This window comes from Paramisgurnus dabryanus, chromosome 23 (assembly GCF_030506205.2).
Source record: "Paramisgurnus dabryanus chromosome 23, PD_genome_1.1, whole genome shotgun sequence".
NCBI lineage: Eukaryota > Metazoa > Chordata > Actinopteri > Cypriniformes > Cobitidae > Paramisgurnus > Paramisgurnus dabryanus.
The window spans coordinates 29,812,785-29,833,739 of NC_133359.1; the positions used below are offsets into that span (position 1 = coordinate 29,812,785).

The following is a 20,955-nucleotide window of genomic DNA, read 5'->3' on the forward strand; positions in this document are numbered from 1 at the left end:
GTGCTGCTCACGTGTTTGCAACATGAATATTAGTTCATTAATTATATTATTTTTGTAAGCTTTTATTTTAAAAATATTTTGTATGCTTCTATTTTGTAAAAAGTACCTAGCTTGCTACACCACTAACGCAGCTTCGATTAGCCATTAGCATCAAGATATCGCGATGACAAGTTTTTGACCAGGCATTACTGCTAGGTACCAATTGGGGTCCTAGGGGGGCAGAATTGCTCGGGGGGACTGGATTGCTCACGACACCGTCATTTCTCGGGGTATCTTCTTTTGTGTTCGTCGGAGGAGGGGCATTCGTGCGGGTTTGGAGCATCGTGGGGATGGGTGGATGGTGACGGGGTTTTTTCATTTTTAAGTGAACTATCCCTTTAACTCAAGTAACTTTTACTCCTGTTTTATTCTTTTTAACATTTTAAACTGTTTTTATTAAAATCACATTTACTTTCTTTAATTGTTATTTTAAATTGTCATGTATCTTTGTTTTATTGTGATTTTATCGTGCATCTTTTATTTTTACATTTTCTTTTTTATATATTGTTTTCTCATTTCTGTGTAAAGCACTTTGAATGACCTCTGTGTATGATATGTGCTATACAAATAAACTTGCCTTGCCTTGCCTTGCCAATAGACTAAAAATTATGATATATGTATGTTTTCCAAAGAAAAACACTGATAAAATACAAATATTAAAAAAAATACTTTTAAGTAGAAAGTAAAATACTTAAGTAGTGTCCACCTCTGCTTGATAGTGAACCTAGCAACTTGTTAACCCACCTGTGGTCAGTGGACGTTGGCATGAACGATCTATTTACTTTTCCTTTTTCTTTTTCCTGTTTCTTGGCAGTTTGTACACAGATAGCTCAGAATTATTGTTAAATCTTTTTGTACAGTCTATTGCACAACAGCTTTTTCCCATTCAGACGCATTTTCCCTGTGTTTTTGCTGATTTCACACTGTACACAAATTCTGCCGCTCTGTCTTTTGCCACTCAGTGGGCGTAACCGCAGTCACTTCGCCGAAGGTCACGTCACGTGCATACCCTCTATAACTTCCTCATTCACTCATGGTCTCTTTAATACATGGATCTCGTAAAAGTGTACTGTTGATACTGCCTGACTCTCCTCTACTCTATTGGCTTACTAATCATCGTCTTCATTGAAAACTTTCTTCATCTACGTTAAGGAAAGTGTCTTTTGTATAACTGTGACTGTCAAAGAAGTGTTTGTGTTGGAGTTGCTTGTTTCTTTTCAGTATTTAACCTGATCATACCATCTATTACCATCACTGTGTCTGGATCTGTGTTACATGTCTAATAAACCATCTGTTGCTTTTACCTCCGTTTCTTCCCATCTGTCTACTAACAGATAGACGTAACAAAATGGTTCCCTGTCGAGAACGTTCTCTCGACATTGCGTCGAGCTGACGCTATGGGATTGATCCTTCAATCACGATTACCCTGAAGCCTTATTGCACAACGTCAATGCAGTTGGATCTTGCGCTGGCCAATGACGCTCAAGACTGCAAAGGAGGCGTGGTCTTCTTACTAAAATAGCCGTCCTGAGTGAATATCTTCAGTATTTTCTCTTCACGAGCTGAAAGATTTTCCCTACGCCTAGACACCTGTTGAAAACGCATCTAGACGGACTTCCCTCTTAGCAGTCCAGGATGTCCCGAATATGCTCGCGGTGCGGAGGTCATATGTCTGGGGCTTCTCCATGCAGAGACGGCGTTGGTTAGATCAGAGTGCCCTCATTGTGAGGATCTCCCGATGAAGGTGCTTAGAACTCGGCTCAACGTCGCCCTCGGAAGCTCCTCGCTGCAGCCTCCCACTGCCGCCAAAGAGCCGTTGGTGGGGGCTCAGCCATCTACAGCAGGCGCTCGCACATCAGAGAGCCGCGCCTCCCCCCCCACTTGCTCTCTGGTTCAGTTCGTTGCGGAGAGCCTGCGTCCTGAACTGAGAGCTGCCAAGTCTGTCTCCTTTGAGGTTCCGGCGGAGGAGGATGAGATGTCGCTGACGGCGTCTGATGGAGATTGGGACCAGTCTCTGCACGGTGCATTGGAGGCGGATGTCCAACCCTCTTTTCATGAAGAGCTGGTGCGCATTCTTTCCAAGGCCGTGCAGGACTTGGAAATCGAGTGGAGCACCCCACAAGAGCCCCAGAGGAGCAAACTCGACTCATGGTTTTTTGACTCGGGCCGCCGCGCTGCTGCTCCGAGAAAAAGTGCCCCCTTTCTCTCCGACCTGCATGATGAGGTCACCAAAGCGCCAGCGGGTCGGAGATTTTCTCTAAAGTGGATGGACCGGAAGCCCATGGATACCTGCGTATCCCCCCGTCGAGGACGCTGTGGCGGCCCATCTTTGCAATTCGTCCTCCTCCTTGGGTGGTGAGGCTTCACCACCCTCTAAGCCATGTCGCATGACGGCGCATCTGGCCAATAAAGCTTACGCTGCATTGGGAGAGGCTCTGTCGGCGCTGCACACCATGGCGGTCCTACAGATTTTCCAGGCGCAGCACTGAAGGCTTTGGACGAGGGCAGCACAGATCTGAACACCTTCAGGGATCTGAGGGCGGCAACGGATTTCGCGTTGAAAGCTACTAAAAAATCTGCGCAAGCTATCAGATGCAGCATGGGTTTTATGGTGGTGATGCAGCGTCATCTTTGGTTAAACCTCACTGACCTGAAAGAGGCCGACAGGAAGACCCTGCTAAACGCAAGCGTTTCTCCGTATGGTCTGTTTGGTGATGCGGTGGGCACCATCACAGAGCATTTCTCTGAAGCGATGAAGAACTTGAAAGCCATGAGCCATTTCCTGCCTCGCCGTCCTGCATCTCATGCTCCGACGGGTCCGCCACCGTCTAGACATCGCTCCGAGTCTCCCCGTTTCAATGGCGTGAGAGCGTCAACAGTCCGGGCTCAGGACGAGTCGATATTGCATCAGGAGATCTGCAATCTCCTCGCCAAACGAGCGATACAGTCAGTTCCGATGCAAGAGAGAGAGAGCGGTTTTTACAGCCGGTACTTTGTCGTCCCGAAAAAGATGCCGGTCTCAGACCGATCTTGGACTTGAGACTAATCAACAGAGCATTACACAAACATGCTTTCAAAGTGACTACACTGAAGCAGATCCTCGCCCACATTTGGCCCGGGGACTGGTTTATTTCAGTGGACCTAAAGGATGCTTATTTTCACATTCAGATCGCACTGCACCACAGGCGCTTTCTGAGATTTGCATTCAAGGATGCTGCATACCAATTCACGGTCCTCCCGTTCGGCCTGGCTCTCGCCCCAAGCACATTCACGAAATGTGTAGGCACAGCGCTGTCCCCGCTGAGAGCGGGAGGCATTCGCATCCTGAATTATTTGGCTGATCTTAGCGCAATCCAGAGATGCGCTCATCACTCACAGAGACGCAGTACTTTTGCACTTAGACAACCTCGGTCTGCGTGTGAATTTGCAAAAGAGTGCTCTAACTCCGACGCAGGAGATTGCATTTCTAGGTGTGCGTCTCGACTCAGTCTCAATAAAGGCGTTCTTATCAGAGGAGCACAAACGAGATCTGACGTTTGCTCTGAATGCATTCAGCCATGGGTGCACCGTGCCACTGAAACGGTTTTAGAGACTTTTAGGCTTGATGGCAGCAGCCTCCCCGGTTTGCCCACTCGGCCTGCTCATAGGTGTGATTGGCAAAGGACAAAAAAGCAGGAAAATATACGGCACATCTACCATGACATGGCGACATACATCCGCATGCACACACACACACACACACACACACACACACACACACACGTATATAAAATGAAATACAGTTTAAATATAATTTGGGCTCAAAATTGATAGATCTGAGTGGCCAATCGTCAATCTGCGTGGCCAAGTGCCACCCTCACCATTATGTAGCCTTGCCACTGCATCAGACTGAACAAAATCATTTTGTGCATTTAAAGGTAAATACATCAATGTGGTGCATTTTGAGAGTAAAAATAAGTGACTACATCTATGAGGATTTTTATGTTCTTGTAAACAAATGTGTGCCCTTTTAGTAAAATCTTTGGTTGCATATTGTAATAATAAGGCACACAAACCACATACACAACTTGATAAATGAGATTCGCCATTGGTCAAAACATGTTTAATGTTTATAGAATAATTAGTGGGGGCATTTAATACTGATTAATTATTGATTACAACATTTGAACGCTGAATTTAAAGTAGATACTGTAACATTATAGTTACTTAATTCAAATGATGTTGTGACTTTCTGGAAAGGCAGTCAAGTGCATTTGTCTTTTGGATAGTGCTTTTGGCAAAGCATCTAACAGTAAAGCGCTACACGTTTCACAAACCAGATCCATTAATGTGTGTGTTTGTCATTATATTATTCTGTAATCGCAAGCATTACTGCCAGATTCACAAACCATTAAGAGGAGCAAACGTATGCGTGTGTTCGTCAGGATGACTTTGGATCTGATTTGCGGGGATGCGTGTGTTAACGTATGTGATTACAGAATAATTTAATGCAAGCAAACTTTTCAACAAAAACGCAACTTTATATTGATATCGCGAGACCGCATTTCACCTCGACGAGAAATCTGATATTTACATTACTGGCATAGCCTGATTTGAAACGGACAGTTTTGTCAAAGCAGCAAACACCTGGCTGGTTCTCTTAATTTCTTACAAAAATTCTGTTTGTCTCTGCCTATTCCTTCTATCCATGCCCAGCGCCACTGATTTAAGTCCTTTATCAATTAGGTCGTCTTACCTAGGCTAGGCTTTATATAGTAACTCTTCATCCCGCTGACAACGTTAACTTGTTATGACTTCTCCGTGGCCACGCGGCATCTGGACCGCAGCTGGACCTCAGCCGCACCTCAAAGACCCCTCCCTATTCTACTTCTTATTGGCTAGTTTGGTTGAGAGTGAAAGATGTGTTCCTCTCATACTATTTGTAGGCAAACGCATGATTTTTTTTATTCGTAGCCAACACCACACGCTGGAGATACGGCTGCAAGCTCTTTAGTGAGCTCTGCTTTGAATGAAGTTCCATTCGTGACAAATAAATAGAATACTTGCGGAGTGATATGCGGTAATTTATAACAGTGCCTTGCACCCCCCCCCACACACACACAAATTGGATTTGCATTAGGGATGCACCGATAGGATTTTTTTGGGCCGATACCGATACCGATTTAAACAGACAACTTCTGGCCGATACCGATGCCGATACCGATATTAAACACTCGTATACAATACTATACAGTTGGTCTATTAGCTAGTTTATTTCTGCATCAAATTATTTTTACTGAACATGGATTGGATCTAATTAACATTTTACTGACCAACATAATAAAAGAGGCACAAATTAAGCTAAAACAAATATAATAAGACAGCATGACAACCTTCAAAGGTGGTTTTTGCTATTCAGCATTTATTTTATTAACAACATGAACTCATTTTTTTTACTTATAATGGATTTCTTTATGCAGTTAATTAATAAACAATCGGTATCGGCCTTTCTCGTGCTATTGCCGATATGCCGATGGTTTCAAATTCATAAAAAATCAGCCGATAAATCGGTGCATCACTAATTTGCATGATTGACGAAAGCCTCATTTTCAGGTCAGCAAAGCCGGAATTCCGGATTTATCCGGAAGAATCACACCCCTGCCTGCTCTATATGCGCCCGTTACAGCTATGGTTACGATCCAGGGTGCCCAACAGGGCGTAGATATCAGGACGAGCGCGCATTACAGTTACGAACGGATGTATGCGAGCGCTGAGACCCTGGTTGGATCCCAACCTGTTTAGCGGGGATGCCCCACTTGGGCTGGTTACGAGACGGAAAGCAGTCACAACGGACGCGATGTTAACGGGCTGGGGAGCCCTATGCGATGGCATCCCGGCTTCGGGCTCCTGGTCGGAGACGGAGCGGTTGTGGCACATAAACCGTCTAGAGCTCAAAGCCGTCTTTTTAGCACTGCAGAGCTTTACGACGCTGATCGGAGGCCATCATGTTCTCGTCCGGATGGACAACACTACGGTGGTTTCATAAATAAATCACCAGGGAGGGGTGCGCTCCAGGCCACTGTTCAGACAGGCAGAAACGATACTGCTGTGGGCGGATCGTCATCTCCTTTCAACAAAAGCGACGCATGTACAGGGCAGTATGAACTGCGGAGCGGATATGCTGTTAAGGAACGGCATTCTCCAAGGGGAATGGAGATTAAACCCCCTATCTATCGAGCCGATCTGGAGTCAGTTCGGGAAAGCAGAAGTGGATCTGTTTGCGTCCGAGGAAAAGACACACTGCCCGCTGTTCTTCTCGTTGATGAGCTCTCCTCTGGGCGGGGAGACGGTTATATGCCCTTAAGTGGTCGGTATTCGCTGCGTGGTGCAAAGAGAATGAGTTTGACCCGGTGAACTGTCCCGTGTCGGCTATTCTATCCTTTCTACAGCACAGAATGGATACAGGAAGCATGCCCTCCACCCTTAAAGTGTATGTTGCTGCCATTGCAGCTTTTCATGCTGAGATTGGGGGATTGATCTAAACACTTCCACAACTTATACCCTGGACGCCGTCCGCTCGCTAGATATGTTGCTTAATTCATTAGCGTTTACTTCTTACCCGCTTAATGTGGTAGTTACGCTAGTAGGCTGACAGGCCCTGTTATGGTTTTTAACTGGTGCTTAGTACAGTATGCCGTTATCCGGCTGGTCATTGAAATTGTTGCATGTTATTTGCTTCGCTATGCTTGGCCTATCTTGCCGTATGCACGGCGCGGTTCTATACAATCTGCAATGTCGAGAAAACGTTCTTGACAGGGAACGTCTCGGTTACTATCGTAACCTTGGTTCCCTGAGAGAACGTGAATGAGACATTGCGTTAGCTGCCGTGCTCATGGCTTCGTTAGGCTGTACGCTCGTTCAGTCGTTTTTACTGAAGATATTCGCTCAGGATGGCTGCTATTATAGTATGAAGACCACGCCTCCTTTGCCGTCTTGAGCGTCATTGGCCAGCGCAAGTTCCAACTGCACTGGCGTTGTGCAATAAGGCTTCAGGGTAATCGTGATTGAAGGATCAATCCCACAGCTTCAGCAACTGATGCAATGTCTCGTTCACGTTCTCTCAGGGAACCGAGGTTACGATAGTAACCAAGACGTTTTCTGTAAAGCTGATTTGAAAAACTTTGAGAAGCGCTATACAAATAAGCTTAAATTACAATTTTATTACAGTAAACTCTCACCTTTAAAGATGGGTCGATGTGTAAGAACACGCATAAGTGTGTGCGTGAAGAACCTCTGCAGTATTTCTTCAGAAACACAGACACCAAACACTGTGACATCATACACCTGAACCCTGCTCACAAGAAACATAAAGACTCAGATCCCAATTTATCTGAATTATTTAACTATTAACCACATCGGACACCAGATCAGTTATTGATGGTGAAATGTTTACCAGACTTTAGTGGCTAATGTCTGATCAGTCTGTTTATCAATCAATGATTCCAGAAACCCTGAGAATTAGAGATAAAACATACATCTGATCAGCATCTATACTATCATTAAGGACACTACTTTAGTCTGATCACTGACTTTCTGGATCACATGGAATACCAAAAAGCCAAAATATACAAACCGTATCCTTTTTGAAACCATACAATGTGAAAATTACATGGTACAGTAATGCACTTAACTGGTAAATAAATGACAGTGGAAAAGACGTACATGAAATCATGCTGTCCAGAATTGAGCAGCATACATCAGTGAGCTTATGACTGGAGTCTTCAAATCCCCTCCGGAGCAGAACACATGCTACAGCTACAACATTTCAAACACACAACAGTACAACACACAATACAGTATAACAAACAGTACAACTACAACTATTTGAATACATTAGGGATGTGCATCTCCATAACGGAGTACGATGCATTACACATCTGGATGCATAAAGTAGCCTACGATGCAATACATTTAAGACATATGAAGCAGTTACTGATGCCATACGTTGCGATTCACCTCATTACGGTGCAGTCCGATTTTGATTCAGCACAATGTCATTCAATGCGCTATGATGCAATGAATAAAATATGATGCTATGCAATTTCATATGGTACAGATAGTTTCCACAAATTGGATTTGTGCATGAGCGTCTAATCTATTATAAGACAACTTTAAGACTACACTGTAAAAAATTATTTGTTGTCTTAATTTTTTTGTTTAATCAAGTCATTTCAACCTACTATTATTTATCTTGACTAGAAATAAGTTGTTTTAACTTATAAAATATAGTTAAAATATGTCAACTTCATTTTATAAGACGTAGCAACTCATCTCTTGTCAAGATAGATTTACAGGTCATTTTAACTTACTACTATTTGAGTTGACTAAACCAAAACAATTAAGGCAGCAAAGGATTTTTACAGTGTAATGATATTGGACCCACTCACTTTTTCTCTAATTTAGCGCATTTGTCTGTTCACTTGTCAGAGTGCCGTCAGTCAAATCCATTCCACTAGACCAGTGCTTCCCAATCCTGGCCCTCAAGCACCCCCTCCCAGAAAGTTTTAGATATCTCCTTATTTAACACACCTGATCCAACTAATCAGCCTCCTTCCAAAATGGTAAATTTGGTTAACTTTTTGGAATGGGGTCCTCAAGGAACAGGATTGTGAAACACTGCACTAGAGGAATGCCCTAATAACAGCTCAAGCGTCATAAAAACTGAGTAAAGTTTTGTGATGATGTACTGTATGTAGATCAAAGATCAAGAGAAACTGAAAGATCAGCAGAGAGAAAGGATAAAGATTCTTACTGGTCAGAATGTCATGTTGTATCTGTTGGTCGTCTGGTGGTGTTGTCGTCATGGAGACACACAGAGATTGTAACTGATCACTAATCCATGAGCTCATTGCTGCATCCCTGAACATGACACCATAAATACATTGTGTTAAGAATAAATAATGTTCAGTTTTTGTCACTCTTTTGTTGGTTTAATGTAGTGACACTACTTCCTGTTTGCTGCTGCCACTTGATCAAAATTTGGAGCTATGTCAAGTTGATCTTTAAACTACAGTAGGGCTGGGCCGATACCACTTTTTCATGTCTAATACCAATATCGATACCACAACCTTGAGTATCTAATGATACCGATCCAATACCATCTCTATCGCCCTCTTTTAATCAATTAAGCTACATATAACACATTTGTTAGGCCTACACAAAGCATCATGCTTCAACAAAGCTACAGAACTCAAACGTTTTACTGTGCAACAAATGACTGTGCAAATTCAAGACTCAATGAAACATTGTGCAATACTGCTGCTTCATTTTTATTTAAATGTTCAAAAAGACTAGTAGCAACATTTTTAGTTAGTCAGCACAAAGATTTAATTTAAGGTGTAACTTTGGACAAATTAAAGTGCAACTTTGTGCAAATTGATTTTTCTCAGCAAGTTGCGCTTAATACCAAGTTGCCATGACATTTAAGGACCGTGTTGGATTGGATCGGATTGTACTCCCCGACTTCTACATTATTAGATCCGGCCATTTTCGGCAATACCGGACTAATATCGATACTGAATATCGGATCGGCCCACCACTACTTTAAACCTCAATTTTTTTCTTAAAATACAAAATTTAAAACATATCATCCCTCGGGTAAACATACACAAAACAAATATCTAATACATAACAATCTTGAGCCCCAGTTACCTCTAATCTTTTCTAGACAAGGGCAATGATATTTGGCAAGTGGAATACACAGTGGGGGGCTGCGTCCACCCTGAGCAATTTCACACACACTGGGTGGCTTTCTCACCATTGTGGGAATGCACTTTGTGTCTATGTTTAAACCTTGCATTCCTACGGGCCTTTGGAACAAGTACAGATTTGACCGTGTTCCAGGTCAAGCATGTGTTGGTCCAGAGGGGCAACACAGTGACAGTGGCAGACATTACCGCAAGGGTAGATTTTGTTTACTTGCCGATTGCATCTTTTGTAGTTAGCAAATAACCACTACATCAATGACATGGCAGAGAATCTCTTTGCTCCTACGCACAAATATATATGTATTTAAATTGGGGGGCACTGGCATGCAATTTTCACCTGCCAAATATTAGCCTTTTTTTAGAAAAGACCAGAGGTATTGGGGCTCCCAGGAACTAACCCTTAATGTCACAACACTGATTTTGTTACAGTTGCAGAAGATCATGTGATGATCTTTGTACCTTTCCAGCAGGAACTCCAACGTAAGGATGTTGTGAGTGTGCAAATGATATATCACTTCCAGGATAGGCTGTGTACAAATAAAACAATGTCAGCATCATATCGTTCTGGTTCAATAAACCATGCATGCCCACAAAAAATATCAATACAAATAAAGCTCTGTCAATACCATTTGTAATACTGTCCCTGAAAAACCATAATTACAGTACGACACTTACATATGAAGTAAACGGATCCAGGAGACAACCATGAAAATGCAAAATATTAAAAGCTATAACCACAACAAAGCCAAAATATTTCAATATTTTATGTGTTAATCTAGGGACCGATTTGATTCGATTGTTATTTTACAAGATTAAAATATGATTAAATTTGATTAGTGATTTAAAACTCTCATGTCATGTTCAAAGTTACCTTAGGGTGTATTCACACCTGCCCTGTTTGGTTCGATTGAATCGAACTCAAGTTCGTTTCCCCCCGTAGTGCGGACCTTTTGGGCAGGTGTGAATACAGCAATCGAACTTTGGTGCGGACCAAACAACCGCACCGAGACCCAGCTGATGAGGTGGTCTCGGTCCGGTTCCAAACTAACTCTGGTACGGTTCGTTTAAGGTGTGAACATGTACCGACCTCGATTTGCACCAAATTTATATTATTGTATTATATTATTGTTATTCTGCTAGTGGGAGAACGCTAACAAGCAGTTTATGTCGTGTATATATATACTGTACGGCAATGATTTTGAATAACTTTATTGTAATAGCAGAATATTATGCATCTAAATCCGCATATAATTTAACTTTTCCACGATCGCGGAAAAAAGCATAATCAAAAGAAATGTCTTGCCAACCTGCATTATTTGTTATTTCATGGCAAAATAATAGCAGAAATTTAAAAATGTCGTATTATATATATTTTTTTAATTTTCTAATATTCTTTGATACGGAGTAGGCAACTTGGCAAACATTTCTGCCTTTATTTTACTTCAGTCTCTCTCCAGCACGCTGCACCCCATTACCAGCAATACCGCGGCCCACAAATAATAACAGTCAATCAAAATCTCCGGTGCACATATCACAACGTTATCTTTTTTAATTTTAAAGTTTTAAATTGTTATCTAGTATAATGCATTTATCTCATGAGGATACATACGTGAAGGTCTGTGTGAGGTGTGTGCCGCACCTGCTGTCTCACATAAATGCCAAAAACTGGTTGAAGCAATAATGCATTTCAATTTTCGGTTTTTTAGTCCTTATATTAAGTTGTTGGGAACTTGGGACACAAAAGAAAGGCATCTGTCCACAATCATATTATCTCTGCGTTAGAAACATGTGCGCATTCCGTCAGCGCGTGAGGACCGATCTTTTTCCTTTCAGGCTTTGAACTTCAACGGTCCGGTCACATACACGCATAAAAATAACACACAAAGTAAACACATATTATAGGGAAAAAAAATTTCTTTGGACTTGTGGCTATTGTGCTTTACTGTAGGTAAGTCATTTTCAAACGTTTTAAAAAGCGACCGTAAAAAAACAAGATTACGCCACGTAACTCTCTCAGTGTTGGCGATAAGGATTGATTTATATGTTCTCATTAATATCAAACATTTATGCGGCTTAGGTTAATTATTTCAAAAACATTTTTCTTAAATCATCCTGGCAACCCAATTTTTAAAACCACTGTATGACAGCTGTCTAGGTTAATCAAAAAACAAACAGTGTATCTGTATCTTGAAGTATGAAACATGTAGCAGATAACCGTGAAGATTTGGATATTATAATAGAAAACCTAAACAACGTTTGCTCTAGCACGATGGATGCCGTTGCTCCCATACGAAAAAAGAGAATCAAAGAAAAAACGCCAGCTCCATGGTATGACCATCATACTGCAGCCCTTAAAAAAGTAGCTAGAAAAATGGAAAGAAACTACCGAAACACAAAGTTAGAGGTATGGCGTTCAGCATGGAAAGAGAGTGTTCAACACTACAGACAGGCTATTAAAACCGCCAGATCTACCTATCTCAGTACGCTTATTAAAGAAAATCATAACAACCCTCGTTTCCTCTTTAGCACAGTTGCGAAACTGACTAGAAACAAAGAACAAACAGAAACCAATAGTAAATTCCAACACAATAGTAACGACTTCATGAACTTCTTTACTAACAAAATTATTTCTATTAGGGAAAACATAGAAACTACGCAAGCAGCCACCACTCTACCCAATAGTACATTGACCACTAGATTATCATACGAACATCTTGAGTCATTTAAACCTACTACAATAGAAGAGCTCTCTAAATTAGTAACGTCATCTAAATCATCGTCCTGTATATTAGACCCCATTCCCACAAAATTACTAAAAGAGGTATTTCATGTAGTGTCCGACACGGTACTAAATCTCTTTAACTCATCGCTAGAATTAGGATACGTTCCAGCAGCTTTCAAACTAGCAGTTATTAGACCGCTCATTAAAAAACCAAACCTTGACCAGGGAGATCTTAATAACTTTAGACCAATCTCAAATCTACCTTTTCTTTCTAAAATATTAGAAAAAGTAGTGGCAAGCCAGCTACGCACATTCATAGCGAATAATAATACATATGAAAAGTTCCAATCAGGATTCAGGCCCCACCATAGCACAGAGACAGCGCTGCTAGAGTTACAAATGACCTCCTATTAACATCCGATCGTGGTGAAATCTCAATCCTTATATTACTAGACCTTAGTGCAGCCTTTGACACAATAGATCACAGAATCCTACTCAATAGACTAGAAAACTATGTTGGCATCAGTGGTCAGGTGTTAGCCTGGTTTAGATTGTATCTAACCAATCGATATCACTTTGTTTATGTAAATGAGGAAGAATCCTATCACTCCCCCATTAAATACGGTGTACCTCAGGGATCAGTTCTAGGCCCTATCCTATTCTCGTTATATATGTTACCTCTAGGAGACATTATCAGGAAACATAACATAAGTTTTCACTGCTATGCGGATGATACCCAGATTTACATCTCGTCACATCCTAGCGAAACCCACCAGTTTGCTAAGCTAACAGACTGCATTAGTGATATTAGGGACTGGATGGCACATAACTTTCTTATGCTAAACTCCAATAAGACAGAGATACTTATTATTGAACCAAATCGCTCCAAACATAATATGTCAGATTACAAGTTGCCCATAGATGGCTGCACGGTGGTGCCATCTTCCACGGTTAAGAATTTAGGCGTAATGTTTGACAGCAATCTATCTTTCGATAGTCATATCTCCAACGTCTGCCGCACAGCATTCTTCCATCTTAGAAATATCTCAAAAATACGCCATATGCTGTCTGCATCAGATGCAGAAAAGCTTATCCATGCTTTTATGACCTCTAGAATAGACTATTGTAACTCGTTACTCGGGGGATGCCATGCAAATCAGGTAAACGCAAGAGTGCTTACTCGATCTAAAAAGTATGACCACATTAGTCCAATTCTGCCATCTTTAAACTGGCTACCAGTTAAATATTGCATACAATTTAAAATATTACTAATCACCTACAAAGCCTTAAATGGCCTAGCGCCCTCGTATATTAAAGAACTACTATCAGAATATAATCCACCACGTAAACTGCGATCACAAAATTCGGGTTACTTAATTATCCCTAGAATATCAAAAGTGTCTAAAGGTGGTAGATCCTTTTCTTACTTAGCCCCTAAGCTCTGGAATGATTTACCAAATAATGTTCGAGTATCAGACACAGTCGAACAATTTAAATCTAAACTTAAGACATTCTTCTTTAACAAAGCATTCACATAGAATGTCCAGTAAATGTACTTTTCCCGCAGTAGTTATTTTGTCTAGAATAAAGCACTCACATACCTCATACGGGTAATTTACTCTTGCCGCAATAGTTAGCCTGTCTGGAACCGAGCTGAATTAAACCACTATAATGTATGACACTTGCATTACATGCGAACGGCCCCTACGCTAATAGAATTCTGTTTTTGTCTCCCTGTCTCGTCCTCGACCCTGAGGACAATGAGACAAACAGACCCAGTTCCTGTTGCTGTGAAGGTCATCGCACCACTGATCTACTGGATGTCCTTCAACGTGACGCCCAACCGATGCACGACCAACGGCCACCGGCTGAACCAGTTTAATCCGCTTACCCGCTTCCTATCCCTACCGTGTCTATTTATTATAAATATAAATATTAATTTCTCCCTAGGGTTTTTTGTCCTTCTAGGATTTTTTCCCATTGGGTTTTCTCCTAGGGGGTTTTTTAGTCCCAGGGAGAGTCAGCCAACTTTGGCTTAACTTAGCACTTTACTGTATACGTTACATTATTAATATGCTCGCTTACACGGTTTTTTATCCTTAGCCGCTATATTCTACTTCTTATACTATGTATTGATTTTCAATGTTCTCCTCTACATCTACTCATGTAAAGCTGCTTTGCAACAATTAACAATTGTGAAAAGCGCTATATAAATAAAATTGAATTGAAAGTATTTATTTGTCATATTTTCATTTTACTCATCTGTTCTTATTAGCATATAGCACTCACTGTTTACTTAATTATTTAATTACTTGAGAACTTCTAATTTAATATTATACAAGCATTGTTATCATAATTAGAGAGAATTATTATATATATAGCGCAAATTTCTGAAAATTACTGCCGCCAAATTACCGTCCTGTTGATCGCAAAAATAAATTGTGAAATCCTGGAGGGACTGAAATAATTGTGTTTGAACAATTATTTTATTTATAAACTTTGGGTGTTAGTAACATAAAATAAACACATCACGTGGCTATAGACCAGTGATTCCCAACCCCCGGTCCAGTGCCGGTCCGTGGACCCGTTAGTGCCGGGCCTTGAAATATTCCCAGAATATTTCCAGAATTATATTTTATAATAATAATAATAATAATAATAATCTTTTTTAAATGCTATGACATGTAATGTTATTTAATCCAAAACATAAACAATAAATCAATTAAAATGTGTTTCTTTGAGCACCTTGCGGACTACAAATTAAGCGCGGTGCACCTGAAGTGACAGAAAAGTATGTGGAGAGATGAGCGGGCTTCAACAAATAAATCAACGAGTAAATGCGCATTACATATTCATATAACTCCCGTCCCCAAAGTATAGACCGTTTCAGCAGTAACAACATAAACAAGCCGCTGTCGCGGTCCGCACGTAACTTCCGGTAAACTCCGCTAATAATAAATAACAACAAAGTTCTTTAAACATAGTTTATTTATATAACAAGCAAACAAAACAACACATAGATTACCTAGGAAACCAAAACATTTGTTATTTTCGACGAGTTTAGCAACTAGTCAGAACATTAAAAAAACGAAACCGGAAGTAAGGTTCGGATCCAGACGTGTATCACGTGCGTCCGATGAAACCGTCTATATTTTCTATTTAATTTTCAATTTTGCAAAATAGAAATATCAGTAAATAACAATTTCAAACAATATAGCTACTTTTTATATTTAATTAATTTAAAAATATTATTTTGACTGTTGTGGATGCGCTCTTCCTGGAACAACGTGCTGAAAATAACAAATACCAATAAATTCACAACAATTTAGTAATAAAATAGTGTTTTCATCGCTATTATTAGCTGTGCATTGTTGTTTGAGGTGCGTGCGTTAAATAGATACCAGTAAACTGGAGCATTGCTAGCGCTTTATTTAACGCAAATAAACGTATCCTGACTAGATGATATTAATCAGATATATACAAAATAAACATAACATTACAAATTATATATGCACAAAATTAAGAGAATGCACAAGTGAATTCGAACTAAGTTATGTGCCATTCAGAATGACTCATGTTGTGGACGCGCTCTTCCTCGAAACAACGCGACACGGCAAATAAACCAAAATAATTCACAATGTTTTATTACAACATTGTTCTCTTTATAATGTTATTTAATATGATAGTCCCAATAGTCATTATTAGTCATGCAGTGCCGTTTGAGCTCCACGCGCTGAAGCTGCGGATCACCAGGTAACACTTTCTGCATTCATTTTTAACCAAATGCATCCTATCATAAGATAAATCAGATACACAAAATAAACACAATATTATAACTTACATTTACCAAAAGCTAAGAATGAACACGCAAACTTATAGTCATGATATAGTGTAAAATGATCCCAAACATGACTCCGGCACGCTCTGCGTTGTTTTGAATGCGTGCGTTTTTTCCACATTAAAATAGTTTTGTTCTCATTGGTCTGGCCTGGTATTTTTTGTTAAAGGTTAAAGCTTAATCTCTAATTTAATACTTTTAAAAATTATTGGCTGATTAGTGATTAGGCTGAACAAAAATACTGTGTATTTGATATTGTATTCTAAAACTGTCTGACTGTTGAAACTGGCTCTTATTTTCATACAGTTAGTCTTTGTTGTCACCTGTTGGTAAGTGAAAACACTAAGTTGCTGTTGAAGTGATTGTCTTTAGTGGTTCTGGAGAGATTGGACAGGTAAAACTGGTATTAACATACAATTTGCCATTACTGCCACCCGCTAGTGAGTGAGTGCTGTGTAAGTTGCTTTTGAAGTAGACCTAATTGTATGGGAGAAAAGGGAAACATTTTGTGAACCGGTCTGAAAGTTTTAAAAGATATGCATGCAAGTATAGCCTTTGTTGCCACCTAGTTCATTATATGCAATTAAATGATAGGCTGTTACTGTTTTTCAAACGATGCATCTTAAAATTGAGGCATTCAAATTCACAACTGGTCCCTGGAATTTTTTTTATGAATATGCTGGTCCCTAGCACAAAAAAGGTTGGGAACCCCTGCTATAGACCACTGTCTGAATAGCTATTTGTATGAATAATGAAAGCAACGCAGCGCATCTCTCTCTATCTGTGTGGCGCAAAAGCCTGATAACTTCATACCTGATCCGTCTTCTGCACAGCGCAACTTTCAGAACATGCTGTCTTTGCAAAATATTATATTATAATATCATTTAGATGACATTGTATGTGCTCTTCAATATAGTGTCTAGATTTTATAGTTATATAGTTTATAGTTATATATATAGTTTACCTGCTGATAACACCCAATCAGTAACAGAACAAATATTGCATTAAGAATTATATCCATGATTTTGCTCTTCCTGCTTTCCTCCACCTGATAATTTGTCCAATGAATGAATGACCTTAATACACATGTGGTTTTGTTTACCCATTTTGGTTCACTTGCAAAAAGGGCAGTGTGAATGCGAACCGCACAAAAAAAAAAACATTTTATTTTGTCCGGACTAAAGCAAGTGAACTGGTGTGAATACACCCTTAAACAGCATTAAAACCCCTATTAGCTTATACACGTCTGTGCTATGATACCAAAAAGGAAGAAAGTAAGATGTTTGTCAAGTATGGAATGCATACTTAAAATGTGACCACTGCGTTTAACCAATCACGATTTATACTACTAATACCTGTCTGATATTGATGCTGAATCGCAAAGGCGATGTTATGCACAGCTCTTTCATGTATTATGGCTCTTAGAAAGTCCTTACTGTGATTTTGAGTCATTTATAACAACTAGGGATGCACCGATACCACTTTTTTGGAATACGAGTACAAGTACGAGTACTTGGATTTCAGTACTTGCCGATACCGAGTACTTAATAAAAAAAACATGATTTAAATTTACAGGTAACAGCTTTAGACATATAATTTAACAAAAAAACAAAGGACTAGTTTTCCAGTTTGTTGTAAACTCTGCCTCTTTGGACAACACCAGAGGCATTAACCCCTTACACGCCGCTCAAACATAGACATTCCTCAGACCGTGGTATCGATTCCAGGTATCGGGGGACTTTTAACAAGTACGAGTACTTTAGAAAATGTGGTATCAAGGCCGATACCCGATACCAGTATCGGTATCGGTGCATCCCTAATAACAACACTCGTTAAAATAATAATTCTAAATATTTTTATTATCATCAAAATACCTAAAAAGATTTGCTTAAGAATATGCTTATAGGCATTACCTGGAGCTGTCGCAACGCATATTGAGTTTTTGCACGGGAGCGCCCTCTGGCTTTTGGATGTAGTGGCATTTCACCATAATTCATGTAGAAGCATGTCAAGCTTAATCGCACAATTTGCGCAGCTAATAACCAAGTATTAGTTTAGTAAATGTTTTTGTTGCATAACAAACAAGAGTAAAACATATCATCAACACTTCACCTGCAAACAGATTTTATGACTTTCGTTAATTTTATCTGGGCAGCTTAAGTGAACTGGCATCAATACTGAGCTGATATTGAACTAAAGCCAGAATTTCATGTAGACACAAACACACCTGAAGTTTTGAGCACTCCTGCCACAGAAGTTCAGGACTCAACATTCCAGCAGACAGAAGTTTCTGCATGGTCTTCAATAATTTGTTCACATCAGCCTGTTCAAACACATTTTATATCCAATAATATATCCAACAGAAAATCCTCAGTTTAACTGAATTTATGTGTGAACAGACACATACTCTCAGTGTGGAGTCGAGCAAAATGCCTTTAAAGCCTCTGTCAGGAAATGTGCTTAATTTCTGAAGGTTTTCATACAGAAGTCTTACTGACAGGAGCTCAACTGGAACCTTCATCTGTTCCGATAGCCTTCGTAATTCCTCCTCTGAAAGTTAACATATAGAAAACAAATCACACAATGACAGAAGAAGAACACTGAACAAACATAAGTCAAAATTTAAAGAGCCCAACAATTTAAAAAACACTTGATACAAAAGCTTAGTCAGACTCAGGACTGTCATCCTTTCAGTGGTTGAAGATCAATAGTGAGACAACCCTTAACTTGCTTGGGATTTTGAATCACACGTAATTATTTTGAAAGATTCATAATAGTCACTTGTTCACAAAGAAGACATTATGGTTTGAGCTGTGTTATTGTTTTGTGCAGGGAGCACAAGAGACTCATGATGGTGGTGTAAAAACACATGTATGTACTGTACGTAAATTACATAGAACACAATTCAATCGTAAATGTACTGCAAAATCTGCAAAAATGTTAATAATTAAATTAATGTTATATATATTATTACCAGTTTGAGAAATGTTTTCTAGAAACAAATTTACATGTTGACTAGTGATTTTTTGAGGGGTCAATCAATAGTTAATAACCAGTATTTACTTTCATTAAACCACGCCCACAAACTTTGATGCTTTGCTGACTGTATTACAGACATGTAATGAAAATTGAGATGAAGTAACCACAAGTGTAATGAAGATGCAAATCTCACCGAGAGCAGAAAACTGAATGTCCGTGTTCAGATCCAGATGCTCATATTTGCCACAGCTAAGGTTACCATGTGACTGTAAATGACAGAACAACATTCAGTTATGTATACATTGTACTGGAAATTTTTATTGTTTATTTTTATTATTCATATATTGTATCTGTTCATTTGCTATTTTACTCAAAAATGCTTATTCGTTTTTTTTTTGATGATTGTTTAACTGTTAGAGAGGATTAGACAGTGCATAGCAAGTGCATACCCAGGTCGACAAAGATGCAAGATAGCATTTCAATGTTAATGGTAATTTTAGGAAGTATGTAGGTTTGCAAAACAGGAAGTATGAAATGTTCTGAGAGTTCAGTATTTATAGGTAGAGCTGAAACAACTTAGATGGGCTTTGAGCTTTGGGACATAAATTCACTGTGATCATTGCTCCCAAGGATCTATTATGTAAATGTCAATAATAATATCAATGTGTAGTTGTTTGTAGTTGTTTGTGCTTTATACTGTAGTTCAGAAATAAAACAGACATAAAAAGTGCATCACCCATAAAAACTGGGATTTAAAGGTCACGTTCTTCCTGATACCATTTTTAAACCCTAGTTAGTGTTTAATGTTGCTATAATAGCATAAATAATACCTGTAAAATTTTAAAGGAGACATATCATGCTAAATCCACTTTCTTAGCTCTTAAATGCATTTTGTTGTATATTTATAGTGTTTAGAAGTACATAAAAGTTGAAATTAGTCTCTTCAGGTGCTTTGTTGATATCTTTTTTATTCTGTTTTGGTCATATTTTCCAACCTGTTCTGATTTTTCTATTATCTATTACATTTTTTGAAAAATTACGTCACAGTATTTGCAGCGGAACTGCCAAATAAGGACATCGACTCCCAGCCCAACACTACGAGCAATCCGCCATTTTCAATTTCTCGCTGCGATATTGTAGTCCAAGCTCAAGGATGCAGAAGTTACGAGAGAGTAAATCAAAATGTTCGGTTGTTGAACCTGTGCCTGGTTGAGTTTTATTTTTCACGGAAATGTCATTTTTTTGTGCGCAAAGCACTTCAAGGATAACTATTTCACCAACCTCCACCAGTATAACGTAGGATTTGCCGATAGACTTCGTCTGATTGAGGGGTCAATTGCTTCTATCTTTGGAGACGATGAGCAGAGCACTTCGGTAAGCTGTAAATAACTTTAAAGAACACGGTGGTCATGGTTTAGCAGTGCTGTTTCTCAATCCGAAGGCTGCAGCCTGCGGATGTCGCATGTGGTCATCAACCCGGGATTAAGTTATAGCATATTACAACAACTTACAATTAACTAAGAATAAGACAGCCTTGATGACGTATGCAGCCTAGAAATGCGACCTCCGGAGGCTGCGGCCTTCGGTTTGACAAACGGCATTAACACACCATTGCGATACCTCCATATGAA

At 39.6% G+C, this 20,955-nt stretch overlaps 1 protein-coding gene across 3 annotated transcripts in view; it reads right to left on the reverse strand.

Moving 5' to 3' along the window:
* The window catches only part of LOC135788075 (Fanconi anemia group A protein), a 59,350-nt gene that overhangs the window by 25,811 nt on the left and 12,584 nt on the right, over positions 1-20,955 (reverse strand). For all 3 annotated transcript variants that reach the window (XM_065291158.2, XM_073813411.1, XM_073813410.1), the window contains 8 exons: positions 19,518-19,590; positions 18,753-18,895; positions 18,573-18,668; positions 10,245-10,312; positions 8,831-8,937; positions 7,741-7,833; positions 7,472-7,529; positions 7,257-7,369 (listed from right to left, as the gene is read on the reverse strand). In XM_065291158.2, coding sequence (XP_065147230.1) covers positions 7,257-7,369; positions 7,472-7,529; positions 7,741-7,833; positions 8,831-8,937; positions 10,245-10,312; positions 18,573-18,668; positions 18,753-18,895; positions 19,518-19,590 — 751 coding nt within the window. The remainder of the gene's footprint in view (positions 1-7,256; positions 7,370-7,471; positions 7,530-7,740; positions 7,834-8,830; positions 8,938-10,244; positions 10,313-18,572; positions 18,669-18,752; positions 18,896-19,517; positions 19,591-20,955) is intronic.